The 18,722-nt window shown below is 44.7% G+C and overlaps 1 protein-coding gene across 1 annotated transcript in view; it reads left to right on the top strand.

The window, feature by feature from the left end:
- The first annotated feature begins 324 nt into the window (after nucleotides 1-324).
- ADRA1B (adrenoceptor alpha 1B) overlaps nucleotides 325-18,722 on the top strand; it is a 63,321-nt gene continuing 44,923 nt past the window's right edge. The window contains exon 1 of the mRNA XM_008587200.1: nucleotides 325-1,466. Within this exon, the coding sequence (XP_008585422.1) occupies nucleotides 518-1,466 (949 nt within the window). The 5' untranslated portion in view covers nucleotides 325-517. The remainder of the gene's footprint in view (nucleotides 1,467-18,722) is intronic.

Here is an 18,722-nt window from a genome sequence, read left to right as displayed (position 1 = left end):
GCTACTTTATCCAGCAGGGGAAGCTGACCATCTGGAGCTGGGGGATCTCAACAGATCATGTGGGCCAGCCCCTATCTGCAGATAGATTATTGCACAAGCCATGCAGGACCAAGGGCATCTCCTCTTTTCATAAAGACTCCTGGCAGAGGGCTGCCCAAGTTGTCCCACTCTCACAGCCCACTGTGTAAGTCCTGAGTGGCTGTCATGGATGGCTGTCCCCCATGGCAGCAGAAGGAACACTTGTTCTGTGGGCCAGGGAAACAGAATTTGGTAATCAGCTCTGCTCCTGACCAGCTATGGCAGCTTGCCTGTTCCCATGCCTCCGGCGAGCGGGCGGCTCGGTGCGGGCAGGAGACGCGCCGCCGGGCTGGGCTGCCCGGGGGAGATGACTTCTCGCCAGGAGGGCGCTCTGGCAAGAAGACCTCGGGGGAAGCAAAGTTTCAGGACAGCTGAGGAGCCTTGACCGCAGCCCTTCCGAGCCCCATCACTCCCCTGGCTATGGAGGGCGGACTCTAAGATGAATCCCGACCTGGACACCGGCCACAACACATCAGCACCTGCCCACTGGGGAGAGTTGAAAGATGCCAACTTCACTGGCCCCAACCAGACCTCGAGCAACTCCACGCTGCCCCAGCTGGACGTCACCAGGGCCATCTCCGTGGGCCTGGTGCTGGGCGCCTTTATCCTCTTTGCCATCGTGGGTAACATCCTAGTTATCCTGTCCGTGGCCTGCAACCGGCACCTGCGGACACCCACCAACTACTTCATCGTCAACCTGGCCATTGCCGACCTGCTGCTGAGCTTCACCGTCCTGCCCTTCTCGGCTGCCCTGGAGGTGCTCGGCTACTGGGTGCTGGGGCGGATCTTCTGCGACATCTGGGCAGCCGTGGACGTCCTGTGCTGCACAGCATCCATTCTGAGCCTGTGTGCCATCTCCATCGATCGCTACATCGGGGTGCGCTACTCGCTGCAGTACCCCACGCTGGTCACCCGGAGGAAGGCCATCTTGGCGCTCCTCAGCGTCTGGGTGTTATCCACAGTCATCTCCATCGGGCCTCTCCTTGGGTGGAAGGAGCCGGCGCCCAATGATGATAAGGAATGCGGGGTCACCGAAGAACCCTTCTACGCCCTCTTCTCCTCCCTGGGCTCCTTCTATATCCCTCTGGCGGTCATTCTGGTCATGTACTGCCGAGTCTACATCGTTGCCAAGAGGACCACCAAGAACCTGGAGGCGGGAGTCATGAAGGAGATGTCCAACTCCAAGGAGCTGACCCTGAGGATCCACTCCAAGAACTTTCATGAGGACACCCTCAGCAGTACCAAGGCCAAAGGCCACAACCCCAGGAGTTCCATAGCTGTCAAACTTTTTAAGTTCTCCAGGGAAAAGAAAGCAGCCAAGACCTTGGGCATTGTGGTTGGTATGTTCATCTTGTGCTGGCTACCCTTCTTCATCGCTCTACCACTTGGTAAGTTAGGGACTGGCAGAGGGAAACCAGGCATTTCCGATCTTGGGTTTACTGATGAGCTTACTCTAAAGTTCTTTGTGGGTGTTGTTTTTTATGCAGTCTGTGTGTGTTTGGAGATTGGGTAATATTGTTTGTTCTGCAAAGGCTTTGCAGATTGGGTAGATGGCTGAGAACCAACTCAGGTGTTAGTGGAACACGCTAAGGTACTAGGACTTGAAATAGAACCACGGAAGGAAAATCTGGTATGTGGAATGACTCACTCACAGCGCTGAGAACCAACTCAGGTGTTAGTGGAACACGCTAAGGTACTAGGACTTGAAATAGAACCATGGAAGGAAAATCTGGTATGTGGAATGACTCACTCACAGGCTCGGTTTAATAATTGAAAAGAACACTGAGCTTGAACATCACACCAGCGTTATTTCGGTAGTAGTGATGCCGGCTAAGGCAGCGTCACTAATGCAGCATACAAAATAGTTTGTAGTTACTGCAGACGCGGCATTTGGGAAGCAGGGAGGCAGCTCGTACACTGAAAGGCAGTGTTCATTCAGCATTTCCAGCGCTCTTGCAGAGGCCACGCGCCTCAAGAGCTTTGCAGAGGCTGCATTCTTCCCCTCCTCCCTTCACCGATGGCTGTCACCTCAGTGCGCTACATTCATTATCGGTTAATAAGGGCAGTCTACAGCACACCACCCCAGCCAGCCTTTAAGTTATCTAGAGCTTGCGATTTGAAAGAGAAGATAACCAAAGAGTCACACATTCTCAGTTTTAACCCAAAAATGTGGTGGTTTATGGAATGCCCAGAATTAAATTATAGTTGTCTCTCACCTTCAGCTGACAGACACCAAATGCTGGTAAGATGGAATTCAGTGTGTCCTTCCCCTCTTATAGGGATGTATCCACCTTCTTTCATTTGGTGGTCCTATTAACTAAATTATTCAAAAGGCTACCTGATTTCTTCTAAGGAAGATGCCAAGGTCTGGGTAGGAGGTAAACGTAGAGGAGGGTACTGTGACATGCTGTTCACAGGGCTTGGGAAACCCTTGTCCCTTCTCTGAGGCACTGATCTGCTTTGATTTCTTCTCACATCCCTGGGGGATGCTACAGAGAATGAATGGAGGGGGTGATCATGGCACAGTCATGTGCCATGATGTCAGAAGTAACAGCTGCTACATGCCACGAACCACATATGCCTGCACTCACATCAGGGTCTCAGATAGAGCTGAATATAACCAAATCCCTTAAGCAACTAAAATTCTGAAGATACACTGCTTTTAAGAGAAAAAGGTGAATGGAAAGAAAGCAAACTGGTATCAAGAGTTTCTGTTTAAGAAAAAGGAAAGGAAAGAAAATGACAAAGAAGCTGTTCAACCTATTCTCCAAGTCATCTTTTCTAAGGCAGGCTTGCAGGCTAATGCCTTTCAGAAATATTTTCAGTGGTAAGTGCTAAGTGGAGAAGGTTTGAAGTTCTACCCCCCCAGGAGCAATCACATCCCACTGCAGAAAACCTTGCTTTTCTTTTCCAAGATCTAAGGGTTCTTTTGCAGGCACGTTGCTTTAACAGTGAATGTCGGTTCACACTGCATTGGGCCATCGCAAAGATCATGGCTGTATGTGAACATGATTTGGCCTCTTATTAGCCACATGACCTTGAGCAAATGACCACTCCTGTATGAGCCTCAGTTTCATCATCTACAAAATGGGGCTAATTCATATTTCCCGCATGGGGATTACACTAATGCCTGGAAAAGACTTAGTACAATATCTGGTACATACCAAATGCTCAGTGAAATTCAGCTATTAGTACTCAATCACCCCTCCAGTATAACAGTGTGTTTTCTTTTTTTCTACTCATTTGACAATCCCACACCTGTTACTCTGAAGAGAACTGGGTCTTTCTCCCTTCTTCCTTCTGTCACTGCCTTCTGGCTGGCAGAGACTATAAGCAGAGCATCCTCAGGAAGTAGAAGGCCCCACCAGGATGCAGGAATGAATCACAGGTGCAGGCGTGGGCTTTAGGGGGCAGGGGAAACAGCTCCAAACAGGTGAGGAGGCTTCCAGCATGTTGAAATGGAAAGAGCACTGTTCTGGTGGTCAGGAGCAATAGAGCTCCTCCCACTTGAGCTTTGCCATCAGTTAGATCCTAGGCTTGTTGCTTTACCTCTCTGGGCTTCTGATCTCCTGTCCAGAGAACAAGAGTGGTAAACTAGATCAAGGGATCTCCACCTTTAACAAGGATCAAAATCACCAGTGAAACTTGATAAAAATGTAGCTTCCTGGGCCCAATCCACAGAGAATCTGATTTAGCAAATCAGATGGATCCCAGGAATCTGCATGTTTAACCAGCCCACCAGGTGATTCTGAAGAGGTGGTCCACAAACCAGGCTTTGGGAATCACTGACCAGAGGAACTCTCAGGTTCCTTCAGGCCCCAGCATTCTGGATGCCAAGGTTTTAAAGTGCTACAAAGCTTAGATCTTCCCAGCACATGGTGGTAGGGAATGATGTGGCTTCTCTCTAGGTCCTGCTCTTAAAGTCATCAAGCCCACCCTCAGTTTCTGCCCACTCACATATCCTCACTGCTTCTCTCCTTTCTGTCCGTGCCTTTCTAAGATCTTATCCCCCTAGCATCACAGGTCCTTGGCTTCCAGGCAATAGAAAGTGAGAGGTTCTTGCCACCCTGATGCTATCAAAGCTTGTTTCTCCTCTCCTTGCAATAAAAACTTTCTGACTATCCATGTCATGACTTCCCAGAGATTTCCCAATGTTCTGCCCCTGTGAGGACTCCATCCACATCCTTCTTCCCTGGAAACTCAACAGGTGAGATGAGGAATGTGGACTTCAGACCACGGGTTTGGGATAGACTCCAAAAGGTATTAAAGAGTTTAAAATAAAGAAGGTGCTTAATTGATGTTTTCTTTAAAATTTAGGAAGAGCACTCCAGCAAAATGGAGATGTGGGTTTCTACTTCCTCTGATTTAAGTTCAAATAAAACACAAATAAAAGTAGCGTGATGTAGAACAATAACTCCCTTGGAACCTGAGGAAGGTTCCAAATTCTAAATTTTCCATGAAGGGCTGGCTCTTCACTCTTAAAGGGAGAAAGCAGTGCTTGGCAAACAGAGAAGCATGGGTAGAGTGACTTTCAATTGGTGATAGACTTGAGGTGCCTGGATGGTACCAGATTTCCATAGCTGCGTTTGTTTTCTCCATGGGAGAGAAGGGTTGGGATTGCTCCTGGGGAGGAGGGAAAATAGCCATGCCCCATACCGGACCCTCAGGGGGCATTGGCTCAGGGGCCCCATTTGTTTTCCATCATCCTTATTTTTATTTTTGTGAACAGGCATGGGCTGCCTGCAGAGCAGGGCCTCTCATCTCCTGCTATGTTCTCCCCACCTGTAGCACCCTTGCCACCTCCTCCCCATTCTTTCCCTGTGGCCGCAGACCAAGCTGGGCCAGGGACCAGTGCTCACTTACTCAGGAGCAGGGATGGACTCCACCAAACAAGAACCTCTTTATTTGGCCCCTGGAATCAGGCCAGGGAGGGACAGGAAATAACTGGAATAGAAGGTAGCAGTATTTCTACTCCACGGGCCATGCACAAGGTTTTCAAGAGAACCTTCAGCTGCATGGCATTATGATGAAGACCAGCTCCCACCTGCCTGGGGAAGGCCCAATCAGGGTCTCAAGAAGTGGCTGGCTGTGGAGGAATGTGCATTGCAGTGGTGTGGGGACAGGGAGCAGGAAGCACTGGGCAGCCAACTAGTAGTTGGGCTTAGTGAGTTGTTTAGAAAACACTGGAAGCTTGCCTCGCTCCAAATCTTTCTTCCGTCTTTTAAAATGCTGAAAGGCACCAGGAAGCCATTACTGAACTAACTGCTTTCCCCTCCAAATAAATGAAGGTCAACTTCAAAGAAACAGTTGTGCTCTCAGTAGTACTGGAACCAAATAGGAATCTCTCTTCATTGATTTGATTCTGCAGCCTTCTCATTCAAGTCGGGGCTGAGGAATCTCCACCCTCCACAAACACAAGGGAGGGTGAGGGTCTCAGACATGACTCAGGACAGAGCCATCCCCACAAACACATGTTAATCCTCCAGCTCTGAGGTTTCAAAACACAGGGATTTGAGCTGCCCACAAGAAAAACAATTGGTTTGAGTACTTAGTGAGGGAAATTTTTACCCAAAGGGAATCCTTCCTGGAGGAAGGAAATCCTACTGAGGTAAAATACAGTTGACCACTTATTAAATCATTAATAAAGACTTCCTAAAGCATGCATTATGTGAGACACTATACTAGACACTGGGTTCTTGAGCCAAAAACAAACACAGCCCCTGCCTGCAGGCTTACAGCCTCATGAAATCATATTATTATTGAACCAATATGATGTGCCAGACATTCTGCTAGGCCTCCTACAGACATTATCTCATTAATCCTCACAGCTACCCTGATAGGGGAGAGTCACTGCTTCCTATGTACAGATGCTTATACTGAAGCTCAGAGAGGTTAGACTTCTTGCCCAACGTCACACAGCAAGTTGAATCCAGGTCTGTTCCACTGCACCAAGATGTCTGGCCTTTTTGCTCTGTGACAACAACCTGCTCTCATAGCAAATGTTCTCCAGGAAACCCAGAAGCACCCTGTCAAAAACTAGTTATGATGCTTCTCTTGCAAAACCCTGCCTGTCTTCCACTGCCTGCTCACTCCTGAAATAAAGATCAACTCATGAAATGTCAGGGCGGGCCATCCACGTTCTAGCTCGGGGCTAGATTTTCTCCACAACTCCTATGCTGTGCATGATAAGGGTCTCTCAGGGATGGGCACTCTGTCAGTCACCCCAGGCAGAAGGAAAAAGTGGGAGAGATATTGCCCTTCTGCTAGGGATGTGGGTCCACATCTTTAATCATTCATTCACTGAATAAATACGTATTTATTGAGTGGTTACTATGGCCAGGTATTATACTGGAGGTATGAGAGTACTTCCAAAAGCTCATAGAAAGATTTGTATTACCTTTTAATTCTATTTTCCCATGAACTTTGTACCCTGGTACAATGGTGAGCAAAATAGTTATATTCCAAAGAATTTAGTTCTAGTAGGGAACACATAGCATGAAACACACACACACAAATATGAATGCCAATTATGATATGTGACTTAAAGAAAAAAGGTGAGATTCTATCAGAATTATATAACAGGAATTGGTCTATCATGGGGTCCCTGAGAAAGTGACATTTACACAGAACCTGGGACAGTTTGGAGGAGTTAATTCAGTAAAGCAGACAGGTAGCAGGGACACACCTGAAAGTCCTGAAGCAAGAGATTATGGGGAAAAACAGAGCCTGGAGAATAGAAGGGAGGCAGGTGCAAGCAGAAGCTGGAGGCCTGGCAGAGGCAAGGCCATGCAAGGACTTTTAGGCTACATTAAAGACTTTAGATTTTTTCTGAAGTGCATTGGCCTCTATGGAAGGGTTTGAAGCAGATGAAAGTTGCTATCTGAATTATGTCTTTGAAAGATGACTCAGGCCATCATGTGGAGCACAGACTAGAGATCTCACAATTGCAGTGAGAGATAATGGTGACTTAGACGAGGCTGGTGGCCAAAGAGGTGGAGAGAAATAGACAGATTCAAGTACGGGGGATAGGTTGGTGATAGAGAGTTAGTGAGAGAAAAGAATGTGTCTAGAATAACCCTGGGGTTTCTGGAGAGAGCCACCCAGGTAGGTAGAGGTACCATGTTGTTGAGATGGGAAGAAAGGGTGGGAGGTGGCTAAACATTGCCGAGAGGATTTCTCCCAGGATCTTCCTCAGGCCATTCCTCAGGGCTCATAAGACACCTTGCTAACAATGTTCCACCAGACACCCTTATGAGCTGAGTGGACAGAATGTCTAACCCAAAAGCCAAAAGTACGGAGCAATAGCAAGCCTGGCTGCTCATCAGAAACATCTGGCAGAGGAGCCATTTTTAAAAGCATAGATTCTTGGGTCCCACCATAGACCTACTGTATCAGATTTTCCCCTGTGGAGTTGAGAATCTCAATTTTTAACAAGTCTCCCAGGTGATTCTTACGCAGCCAGAACAGCCCCCGTCCTCCTTGGGCCTGGGAACCCCTGGAATGGGTATCCTGTGCAGAGCCAAGAAAACCTGGTGAAGCTTCCCTAATCACAGCCAGAAGTATTTCCAGTCCTACCCAGTCCCTCGGGCCAGTCCACATAAAGGAAGGCAGGAAGGCTGCCAGGACAGAAAGTAGTTTCTTTAAACTAGGGCCTCCCTGGAGAAGGGAAAGAGGATGAGCACGGTGGACACATCCTCGCTGTACCAGGTGTACCGCTAACACTGAATGCTCATAATTCTCACCACCCCTCTGCAGAGCAAGCATCATCTTCCCTGTTTTCACAAGCGAGGGGACTAGAGTTCTGAGAGGTTCAGTAATTCACCCAAGGTCACACAGCTAGTAAATGGTACAGTCCACTGGACTCCACATTTGGCAATCAATAAGCATGCGTCATATTACTCCTGTTGTTACTACATGGCTTTCCCAACATGTGTCTGAGGTCTGCTGCCCAAAGTCTTTACTGGCTCAAAGCAAGATAAGAAAAAAATTTTAGGAAAATGTTGTTTTCTTTTTTAGCATGCGTCATATTACTCCTGTTGTTACTACATGGCTTTCCCAACATGTGTCTGAGGTCTGGTGCCCAAAGTCTTTACTGGCTCAAAGCAAGATAAGAAAAAAAATTTAGGAAAATGTTGTTTTCTTTTAAAAAAAAAAAAACCTAAATATTCAATATCAATGACTGTTCTTTTATTCTAAAGACTATGATCTTTCTATTTGGGGATACTGAAATAGCATTTCCTTGATGGAACAAGAGTAAATAAGAGATGATGACAGTTGTGTGTGTGCGTGTGCGTGTGTATGCGTGTGTGTGCGTGTGCGTGTGTGTGCATGTGTGTGTGCGCACGCGTGCATGTGCATGCGCATGTGTGCGCCGTGTGCGTGTGTGTGCGTGCGTGTGTGTGCACGCATGTGTGTGCATGTGCGTGCGTGTCTGTGTGTGTGTTAATGTTCTACTTGGCAAAATAAAAAGTTGGTTACCATATGTCAATCTCCTCCAAAATTTTTTTCGAAATTTTACTGTGAATCTCCTAAAATCTTGGAATCATGGAAGACACCATGGTGGCCAGACACAGTAAACATTTACAGGAAAAAGGAAGGAAGGAAGAAAAGAAGGAAGGAAGGAAGGGGGAAGGAAGGAGGGGAAAAAAGAAGGTGAGAGGAGGGATAGAGGGAGAGAAGGAACATAGAAAAAGAAGGAGGGGAGGGATGGATAAATGACCTAGCCTCGGCTTTACTGTGAGGTCCTGTGGACTGGACAGAGGGCTGGGGAGGGGGAGGATGTTGTGCAAAGAGTTAGGCCTGTCATGTATGACAGGATTCAGGGCCAGCTGTGGAGGCACCCAACCCTGTTGTGACAAAACAGAGATGCCAGCAGGTGCACTGTCACTGCAGTGCCATCACTGAGGGGCCTGTTCAGATCTGTAATGCAGGAGATGCCTTTATCTGAATGTGTGTGTGGTCAGTAAAAATAACTGATGGCCACCAGGCCGCACTGGGAAATTGCTCTCTCCCATATCTACAGGATGTTTCTGCAGTCACTGTGCTCCCTGACCATGGTTGAGAATAATAATACTAATAGCTGTCATTTGTTCGGTCTTGGCCACATGCCAGACTTACTGTGCTGCTCTGTGCTGGGGGTGCTTTCTATGCATCCTCTCCTCTTCTGCACTCCACAGGCTTATGCAGTGGGCACTGTTATTGTCCCCATTTTATAGACGAGGAAACAGAAGCTCAGAGAGACTGAGCGATTTGCCTCAGGCCATCCAGCTGATCAATGACAGAATCTGGATTTGAATCCAGGCAATTAAATGGGTTCAATCTTGGAGGTATTCTAGATATGAGGCCCTGAGCCCCGATGTAAGGAGGTGCAAAAGAAACTGGGGAAATCATGTTGTACTGAGAAGGAGGAAAGGAAGGGCAGGTGGCTGCTGATCATTCAGCAACTGAAAAGTACCACATCCTGGTGAGAACATAGAGAATATAGAAATAATTGCACCTTTCCCTTAGCAGCATAATTCAACATTTCTCTTTTATTGTAGATTCTTTAGAAGACTTTTTTCAGCTTCACAATCTATTATTGGTAATGTCACACATGTTTTTGAGATGTTTATCAAATCTGGAAAACCATAAAATTTAGGTGACTTTTTCACAGATTAGTTTCTGGCTGCATATGTTTCAGACCCTGGTTCATCTCCACTACCCACCTACATGTGGTGCCAGCACCATGGGGCATGCTCCTCTCACAGATCAGTTTCTGGTCCTACCTCTTGATGTCACAAGGCCAGGTGTGTCAGCATCATGAAAGAGTATTTTTAGAAGCAGTTATTCCACTTGCGGCAGCTCTGGCTAGTGATGACCTAGCTACACAGAAAGAAAAGACTGCAGAACATATACACATGTTCAATGGAACCCAAAAGAAATGTATCTTTAGTCAACTCTTAGCTACTTCCCCAAAATGCCCACAGTCCCTATACCACCACCTACACGAGGGGGTATATGACAGAGGGAAGTCAGAGTGGAAACAGACAATGGTCTTAACCAATTGCAGCTAATAGACTTTACGTCTGAAAACTTTGTATGGCCATGGGGTAAACGTTGCTAGGGCCACTCACAGGGCTTTGGAGGGTCCCATGAAGAGGCACCTAAGGCTAAGGAGGTGCCCTTCACCCACACCCAAACACTCCAGGATGGCTGTCTCCAGAAGCTTCATGACTGAACTACTGTCTTTCTCCTCTACAAACTGCAAACTTCTTGTAGGCAGTGACCACATCTTTCATCTCTGCCTAACATGGCTGCTCACAGAAGCTTAATGAATGGACGAATGAGCAGCACTGTGAGTTCAGCAGAAGAATTAGGAGTGCACTCTAATTCAAGTAGAATTATTTGCCATTCCCCAAATACACCCTGCATTTTCCTTCCTCTGTGCATTAGCCCATACTGTTCTCTCTCCCACCAGTGTTCTTCCCATACCCTCTGAATATCCAAATTCATCTGTAAATGTCCTGTTCTATTGACACCCCTCTCAAGAAACCTTTCCCTGGCAATGATCACTCCCTTAATACCTGGTTTATGGTGTTTGTCACATCTCTCTGTGGGGAAAAGGACAGATATGCACACCTTTAGCAGTGCTGTCAGGCTGCAAACCACCAGAGGTGGTCAGGGTCCAGTTTTGAATCATCTTCTTGTCCGCCATGCCCAGACATACATAGTACGTAGTAGATTGTCGGTTAAAAATAGCAATGATTCATACAGTATGTGCCAGACTTCATCTACCACTGACACCTCCCAACAGCCCCTCAGATAGATATTAATTTTTTGCCCATTTTGTAAATGAGAAAATGGACTTAGAGGAGTTCAATGGCTAGTTTCATTCCTTGATACTACTACAAACACAATAAAAGGAGATTGTCAAGAACTGCTCCTCTAAAATCAAAATGCCAATCTGGGCATGGTCACAGAGCCAGTGAAGGTTGGATAGGCGAAGACCAGAGTGGACACAAGGTAGGAGCTTGAAAATTGTGCGGTGTCTTCACTCTCTATTAAAAGGCTGCCATTCCACCTGCCTCTGGGGGAGATCTTCCCATTGCCAATTGGCCCCCATTTCCCTTCACCTTACTAGCTGCCTCTCAGCTCTGGGCAGGATATGGTCAGAGTTGGTCCCCGCAGAAGTAGGAAAGTGGGAAACCATTCTTGTGCCTTTATAGCAGGGCCAGATTAAGATCTTTAGAGGCCCAAGGTACTAAGAAGGAAATAATGAAATCCACAATTAAAACACATGCATGCATGTGCACACACACACACACACACACACACACACACGGATCCCTAAAATAAATGTAGGGAGAGCCAAAAACATTTTGGATTTTTTCCATGAAGGCCACTTGATTTCTTTAATATCAAATTATTTCCCCAAAAAGTGGAGGTGCCCCAACTTTGCTAATGCTCTAAAGACAAACTGGGTCTGTCTGACAGCACTGTTCTCTAATGGGGTGACTATACATCCCTGTTTGCCTGAGACAGTCCCCATTTATGCCTGCTCTCAAAGAATGATTATTATAATAACCCTCTTTTATTCTCAAAAGTGTCTCAATTTGAATGAAAAAAAAGTGTTTTCCTATTTTAAAACCTGGAGTAAGGGTGTTTACCGTGGGGACATCTTATAGTACCCCAGTTTCACATTACAGCCTGAGATGGCTGAGGAGAAACTTGCACCAACATCCTCAACAGTCCAGAGGAAGATTCATCATGAGAGAGCAAAGCACACATCAATTTAAGGAATGACGCAACTTACCACGTGTGCATTTTGTGGGACACAGAATTATTGCAATGTTGTTTTGTAATTTTTAAGTAAAGTGTTCTTCATTTAGTTCACTTGCCCTGATTACATGGGTGAGTGGCTGAACTGGGATTTGAATCCATGGCTGGCTGGCCCTAAATACTTAGCGGCCGAGTAAATAAATGAAGGAATGGATCAATTTCAGCACAAGATAAATGGTGTAATCGGAATAATGGGGGTCTCCAGAATGCAGAGGAGACAGAAAGAAGAGTGGGCTGAAATAAGATTTGGGGGAAGGGAAGGAAAGTGAGCTGTGTTTTAAGGACTTGTAAGGCTGGAATAACTGTGTGGGGGGTGTTCACCCCACCCGTCATCACCCCTCTGGGCACGGCAGAGCATGAGTCAGCCCAGATACAGGAGAATCTGTCCTCACTGCCAGGCTCATGTTCTCAGGACTCTGTCAACAGCACACTCTTGGCCACACCAATCAGCAGCACCTCTGAGCCCCCTTTGAACACTCAAGTGCCCCTGTCTGGTGTGAGCACGTGAACTGTGCTATAAAAGTTGTACCAATCAGCAGTCCAGGCCTGTTCATGAAATGTTCAGACACAGAATGTTCTAGCACATGCAAGTTCCTCACAGACTCCTCACAGAGCAAATTCCTCACAGAGCCCCATTTAAGTTTTTCCCGGGGTGTCTGCCCGTGGCTTCTTGATCCCCTAAGTTTTTTCTCTGTTCTACAGAGATGAACTTGGGCTTGGCTTTGCACACTGCCTGACATTCTTCTTTAAGACAGAGTTTCCTACCAGGTTCACGTACACTACTTAGAGGCTGAGCTCAGCACCCTGGCTGTGCCCCAGATGGAGGTTAAAATGGGACCAAGGGCAAGTTAGGCTCACTGTCATTTGCAGGCATAGGCCCCAGGGCTCAGACCACCAGCACAGAGCTGGGTGGAGATCCAGAAAGGCAGCTGGCTGGGGAGCAGGAGGATCCACCAACTGTAACAACAACAACAAAAAATACATCTCTGATTTATATATTCAGGCCATGAATTGCCCCTTGGCATTGCCTTTTCTCTGCTTCCAGGGACAACCCCACAGTGCCCATGTGTGACTCCTTATTCCCAACCCCTCAGAACTTACTTTAACACAAAGGTTCTTGGGCTTTTTTCATTCTGTGGATCCCTCTGGCAATCTGATAAAGCCCCTTCTTACAACAGACACATAAAATAAAAAACATAGGATTTCAAAGAACACCAGATGTATTATTACAATGTTGAAAAAATTTATTATAGAGTAAAAAAAGTCCTTAACATATTAAATAAACAAGATCTAGCAGCAAGTTAAATAAATAACTACTATGATTCTGAAGTAGTGACAAGTGCAAATATTTCAAGATTTCTGCAACAAATGTAATGTGATATTACAAATCTGATTTCTATTGGTGACAAATCCTACTGATTCTACTGTGGCTTGTTGCCTACATTCCTACTGAAGGAAATACAAACTTTCAGCCAAAAGGTTAGTTTTGTTTTATTGTTTTGTTTTGTTTTGTTTTTAAAGGTCATTTTTTCCCATTCAAGTTCATGGACCCCCTAACTACAGAATAAGAAGCCTGCCTCAAGACACTACCTAAGGTATACTTCAGGTTGTGAGGTCTTCCGTATTTTTTTCTTTACAAAAGGTATGGTCTTAGGATCACAGGGAACTTAGACTATGCCATCATGCTTTGCAACTATTTTGCATGATTATTTGTAGCAATTCTTTAATCAATTAGTTTCTTTATTTAAAAATGATGCATTGGGCTGGCCAGCTAGCTCGCTTGGGAGAGCGTGGTGCTGATAACAGCAAGGTCAAGGCTTTGGATCTCCATACCAGCCAGCTGCCAAAAAAATAAAAATAAAAATAAATTTTAAATGACACATAAACTTTTATTTAAATCAGAAAGAAAAAAGAAAACAATGAAAACAATTCTTCTACCCACACCAGATACCAGCTTCACATCCAACCAACACATTCAGTATTTTTCCCCAGAAGTAAACACTTCACCAGATTATTTGTGTATGCTTCTGGAAACATTCTATTTATTTATAAGCATACATATGCATATATGTGTGTGTGTATGATTTGAGTGTGTATGCACGTGGAAAACATGTGTTTCCACCCTGCTTATTTTTACTAATGGTATTTTATAAACACTACAGTGAAAGTTATCTTTTTCACTCAACAGCGTATCTTAGATATAGCTGTATGTCAAAATGCATAGTTACTGTTCTCTTTTTTTCCTGGCTGCATATTAATCCATTTTATGGAGCGTCCTATTTTACTTACCAATTTCCCAATTGATTGACATTGATTTCCCATTGATTGATTGATTGGCAGATTCAGTGTCTGGTGAGGACCCAGTTCTTATAGATGGTACCTTTTATGTGTCCTCCCATGGCAGAAGGGACAAACAAGCTCTCTTGGGCCTCTTTTGTAAGGACACTAATCCATTCATGAGGGCTCCACCCTCAAGACCCTATCACCTCCCAGATACCCCACCTCCTCACACCACTGCACTGGGAATCAAATTTCAACATATGGATTTGGGGAAGACACAAGCATTCAGACCATAGCATCATCATATGTATAACCATGTGTAATATTTTCCTATGGATGTTTCCAGAATTTGTGTGTGTGTGTGTGTGTGTGTGTATTAATACAACTTACATCACTCAGTGCCTTTTTCACTAATCAAGCATGGACTTCTTGCCATATCAGTAAATCTGAGTCTTTTCATTTTTTGTTTGTTTGTTTTGTTTTTCCCATCTTTCTAACGCTGCATTGAATCCATAATAGAAGGCACCATAATGTACTTAACCAATCCAGTTGTATAAGCAACCCATTTATGTATATAGGTAAAACACACACAAGGTATCCCATTCACAAGGGACAAGTGTAAAGCGAAAAGTCTGTCCCTCTCACTTCCCTGGCTCCAGCCATTCAATTCTCCTCTCTGGAAGCAACTACCGTTACTAGTTTCTTGTATATCCTTTCAGAGATATTCTATGCATATAGAAATATGTTTATATGTTCTCTTTAATGGAAATAACATACTATAAACACTATTCTACACTTTGCTTTTGTAACTAAACAATGTGTCTTGAAGATTTTTTCACTTTAATGCAAAAAGAGCAGCCTCATTCTTTTGAACAGCTACATCATATTCCTTTTAAAAAAAAAAAATAGACCCCTATGAAAGGACATTTAGGCTGTTTTAAATTTTTTTGCTACTGCAAAATAATATTCTTATACATGCATCTCCATTTTCCACATGAGTAAATATATCTGTAAGATAAAATCTTGGAAGTGGACTACTCTGAGTAAATATTTTAATTTTTATAAATATTGCCAAATCATCCTCCATAGAGATCGTACCAATATACGTTTTCATAACTGACATTTGGCAGTGTCCACACATTCACCAAGAGTGTTATCAAACTCTTCTGATCTTTGCCTTCGTGACAGGTGAAATTTTGGGGAATAAGGTTAAGCATCTTTTTCATATGTTTAAAATAATCCATCCCCTCTTGATGTACATTTGTTTTCAGTTTTTAGCTGTGATAAGTGTTCTAATATACACATTTTTTTCTTTAATATCCTTTGTGCACCTGCCTTTAGGATTACTTTAGAATAAAGTCCACTTTGAATGGTTAGATCAAAAGGTAGTCTCATGGGAAAGGTCTCAGATTTTTATCATCAAATTATCCTCTGGGAAGGATGTAGCAATTCTCATTCCCAGTGTATTTCAGCATAGCTGATTTGGGCCCAAGGAGTTTTGGGCATCCGTATGAAAGGTCAGTTTCCCCTCCAAGGTGTTAAAATGGCTTGAAAGCTTCAAATCCTTCCAACTAATTTGGTGTCAGCTTCCTGGAGTTCAGGGATAGCTTGCCACCCTCTTGGAATGCAACCCCCACCCATCAGGGGAGCCAGAGGAGACAGCGGCCTTGGAATCTGAGAACAAAAAGCAATCACCCGCAGTGTGTAAACGGATTTGATCTTTTGCAGGGCTGCCAGGCCCACCATGGTCCACATCAGTGGTTCGAGGCTCCAGGACCGACGTTCCAACTTAAAACCATAACAAAATCAAAGAAAATGCTGTTGCCGCCCCCTAGGAAAACAATCGAGTTGGAGGCACTCAGAGGATGAGTTAATAAGGAAGGATTCTTCTAGGCAGCCAAGCTGACCCCACCCCACCGTGGGGGCCTGTGCGGATCCAGGAAATGCAGTGGACAGTCTATATTTAGACAAGTACATGGCAAATGCACCACACTTTAGTTGCAAAATTCAAATTGACCCGAGAAGATGCCAGCCTCACCAGTTGAAAACTCAATTGAACACCACTCAAGGAGCAAGGAGCTGGGCCATTGAGCAGTTTCTGCCAGGGAAGGAGGCTTTTTGAAAGGGAATTAATGGGCCCTGGTTGGCCAGGGGTGTGATTTAATCCTGACCTTGAACTGCTATTCTGGAAAGAGAGGTGGGGTTATTTTCAGACTGTACTAAATCTAGAGGTGTTGGAACCAGCAGCTAGGACAGGGAAGGGATGGGGTGAACTTTAACCCACTGCCACAGGGTCAAGATATCAAGGGATGCTACTAAGCCAAGGGCCTGAGCTCAGCCAGCACTTCTCAGAACCTGTCCAGGAAAGTCCTTCTGGCCACCTGTCTTGGTCCCTGCCATCCCACCTGCTCATTTTGATGAAGAGGGCTGCTGCTTTTCCTTCTTTGGGACATCCTTGTTAGCTCTTCATGACTGCCGTCTGAGTGGCAGCTTGAAGTACTAGGAAGAACAGGGACATTGAAATCAGTCAAATCTAGGTCTGAGGTCCTGGCTCTGGTACTCATCTCTCTAAGCCTCAGTTAATTCATCTGTAAAATGCGACTGAAATCATCCACCTCCTAGAATTGTAGGGAGGAATAAATGAGAAATGGCTGAAAAAGACCCAGCCGGGTGCCAACCACTAGTAAATATTTCATAAACGTCAGCTATTAACGTATGTGGAGCCTCTAATACAGTATCTACTTTGTAGGAGATATCTAATACATACCTGTTAATATTATCATGATTATGACAGACTCTACAAATGAGTTATATCTTTCGGGGAAACAAAAATGAGACAAACTCCTTCGCATTAAATGGTTGAGGGAATCTGTGTTAAGAAAGGCTAAAAGAATAAAAAAAACTAAGTTTTTTTAGCGTGTTGGGTGTGACGGTCACATGCTTGAAAAATATCACACTTTAACATTTCTGGTGGTGTTTCTCTTTAAAATTGTTTTAATATTTGATTGTGTGATATTTCAGTCATTCCAAAAAGTACAAAAAATAGTTTGAGACACCCATGTATCCTCCACCCAAATTTGACAATTTTAACATATTGCTGAATTTGCTATGCATCTTCTAAGAAATGAAATGTTACAAGTTAAAAGGCCCCCCCCATCCCATTCACCTCTCTTCTTCCCAGAGGCAACTATACCTGTTGCCTGTCACGATACCTGTGACAGAGTGGACTCTCTTCTCTATAAATTCTTAACTGTGTGCCCTAAGAAGAAAGGAGAATAGTGGTCAAGACTGAGGCTCCAGATGTAGTCCTGGGTTCAAATTCTGCTCCTGATCCTTTACTAGCTGTATGGCCTTTGGCAAATTGCTCAACCTCCTTGTTCCTCCTTTCTCCTCTCTCTAAAATGAAGCAAGTAACACCTATTCCACTGTGTTGTTGCAAGGATGAAATAAGATTATTTATGTAAAGCTGTGGTTCTAAACCAAGGACAGTTTTGCCTCCCAGAGGATATTTGGCAATGTACGGAAACATTTTTGATTTTCACACTGGGAGGTGCTACTGGCATCTAGTGGGAAAGGCCAGGGATGCTGCTATACTTCCTACAATGCACAGGACAGCCCGCCCCACCCCCAGCAAACAATTACCAGCCCAAGATGTCAATATTGCTGTAGTGGAGAAACCCTGATACAAAGCATGATGTCACTTCATGAGAGTTCAATAAACATTTGTTCAACAAACCCAATAACATAAATCATTATAATTTTTTTAGTTGTGAAACATACATTATCTCACTGGTATCAAGAGAGTTGCCCCTTCTTGAGAAAAAAGAATACTAGATGGCAGGCACTATTTCTTCTGCAAGTCTGAGAATGTCTGTCCCATTTGTTAAATCAAAGTGGTAAACTAAAAATGCAAAATTTCAGTCTGGTAGATTAATTGGAAGTTGTTACTTGGAGCCTAATTCCTTCTTGCTGTTGGTGAAAAACAAATTATATCAACACTTTCAGCCACAAAATTGGTTTATTTAAACCACAAATATCCCTTCAACCTAAGCAAGCCCAGAGATTGGCAATAAATAAATAAGTAAACAAACAAACAAGGCATCATAATTAAGAGAACATTTTTGGCCCCTGTTTACTAGGACTGGCTCTCAAGGGCTCAAGAAACCACAGAGTCAGAGTAGAAAATAAGAGGAAAGGAGCCAGAGCTCTGCCTCTCTGATTCACCCCTGGTTTAGGTGGACTCAGAATATTTTGCCTGTGGCCATCCCGAGAATCAGAGCTACCACCTGTGTTTGTTGGAGGGCACCCACTAAGAGAGGCCTTACTCAGTGAGTCTCTGCTATGGTTTGGACATGATTTGTCCCCATCAAAACTCAAGTTGAAATTTGATCCCCAGTGTGGCAGTGTTGGTTGGAGGGGCCTAGTGGGAGGTGTCTGGGTTATGAAGGCAGATCCCTCCTGAATAGATCATTGCCTTCCCTTGACGGTGAGTGAGTCCTCGCTCTGGTGAGAATAAATTAGTTTCTGCAAGAGTGGGTTCTTAAAAA

The sequence above is a fragment of the Galeopterus variegatus genome, unplaced genomic scaffold (assembly GCF_000696425.1).
Source record: "Galeopterus variegatus unplaced genomic scaffold, G_variegatus-3.0.2 Scaffold115, whole genome shotgun sequence".
NCBI classification, from domain to species: Eukaryota; Metazoa; Chordata; class Mammalia; order Dermoptera; family Cynocephalidae; genus Galeopterus; species Galeopterus variegatus.
This window is presented reverse-complemented; position numbering and strand designations above follow the sequence as displayed.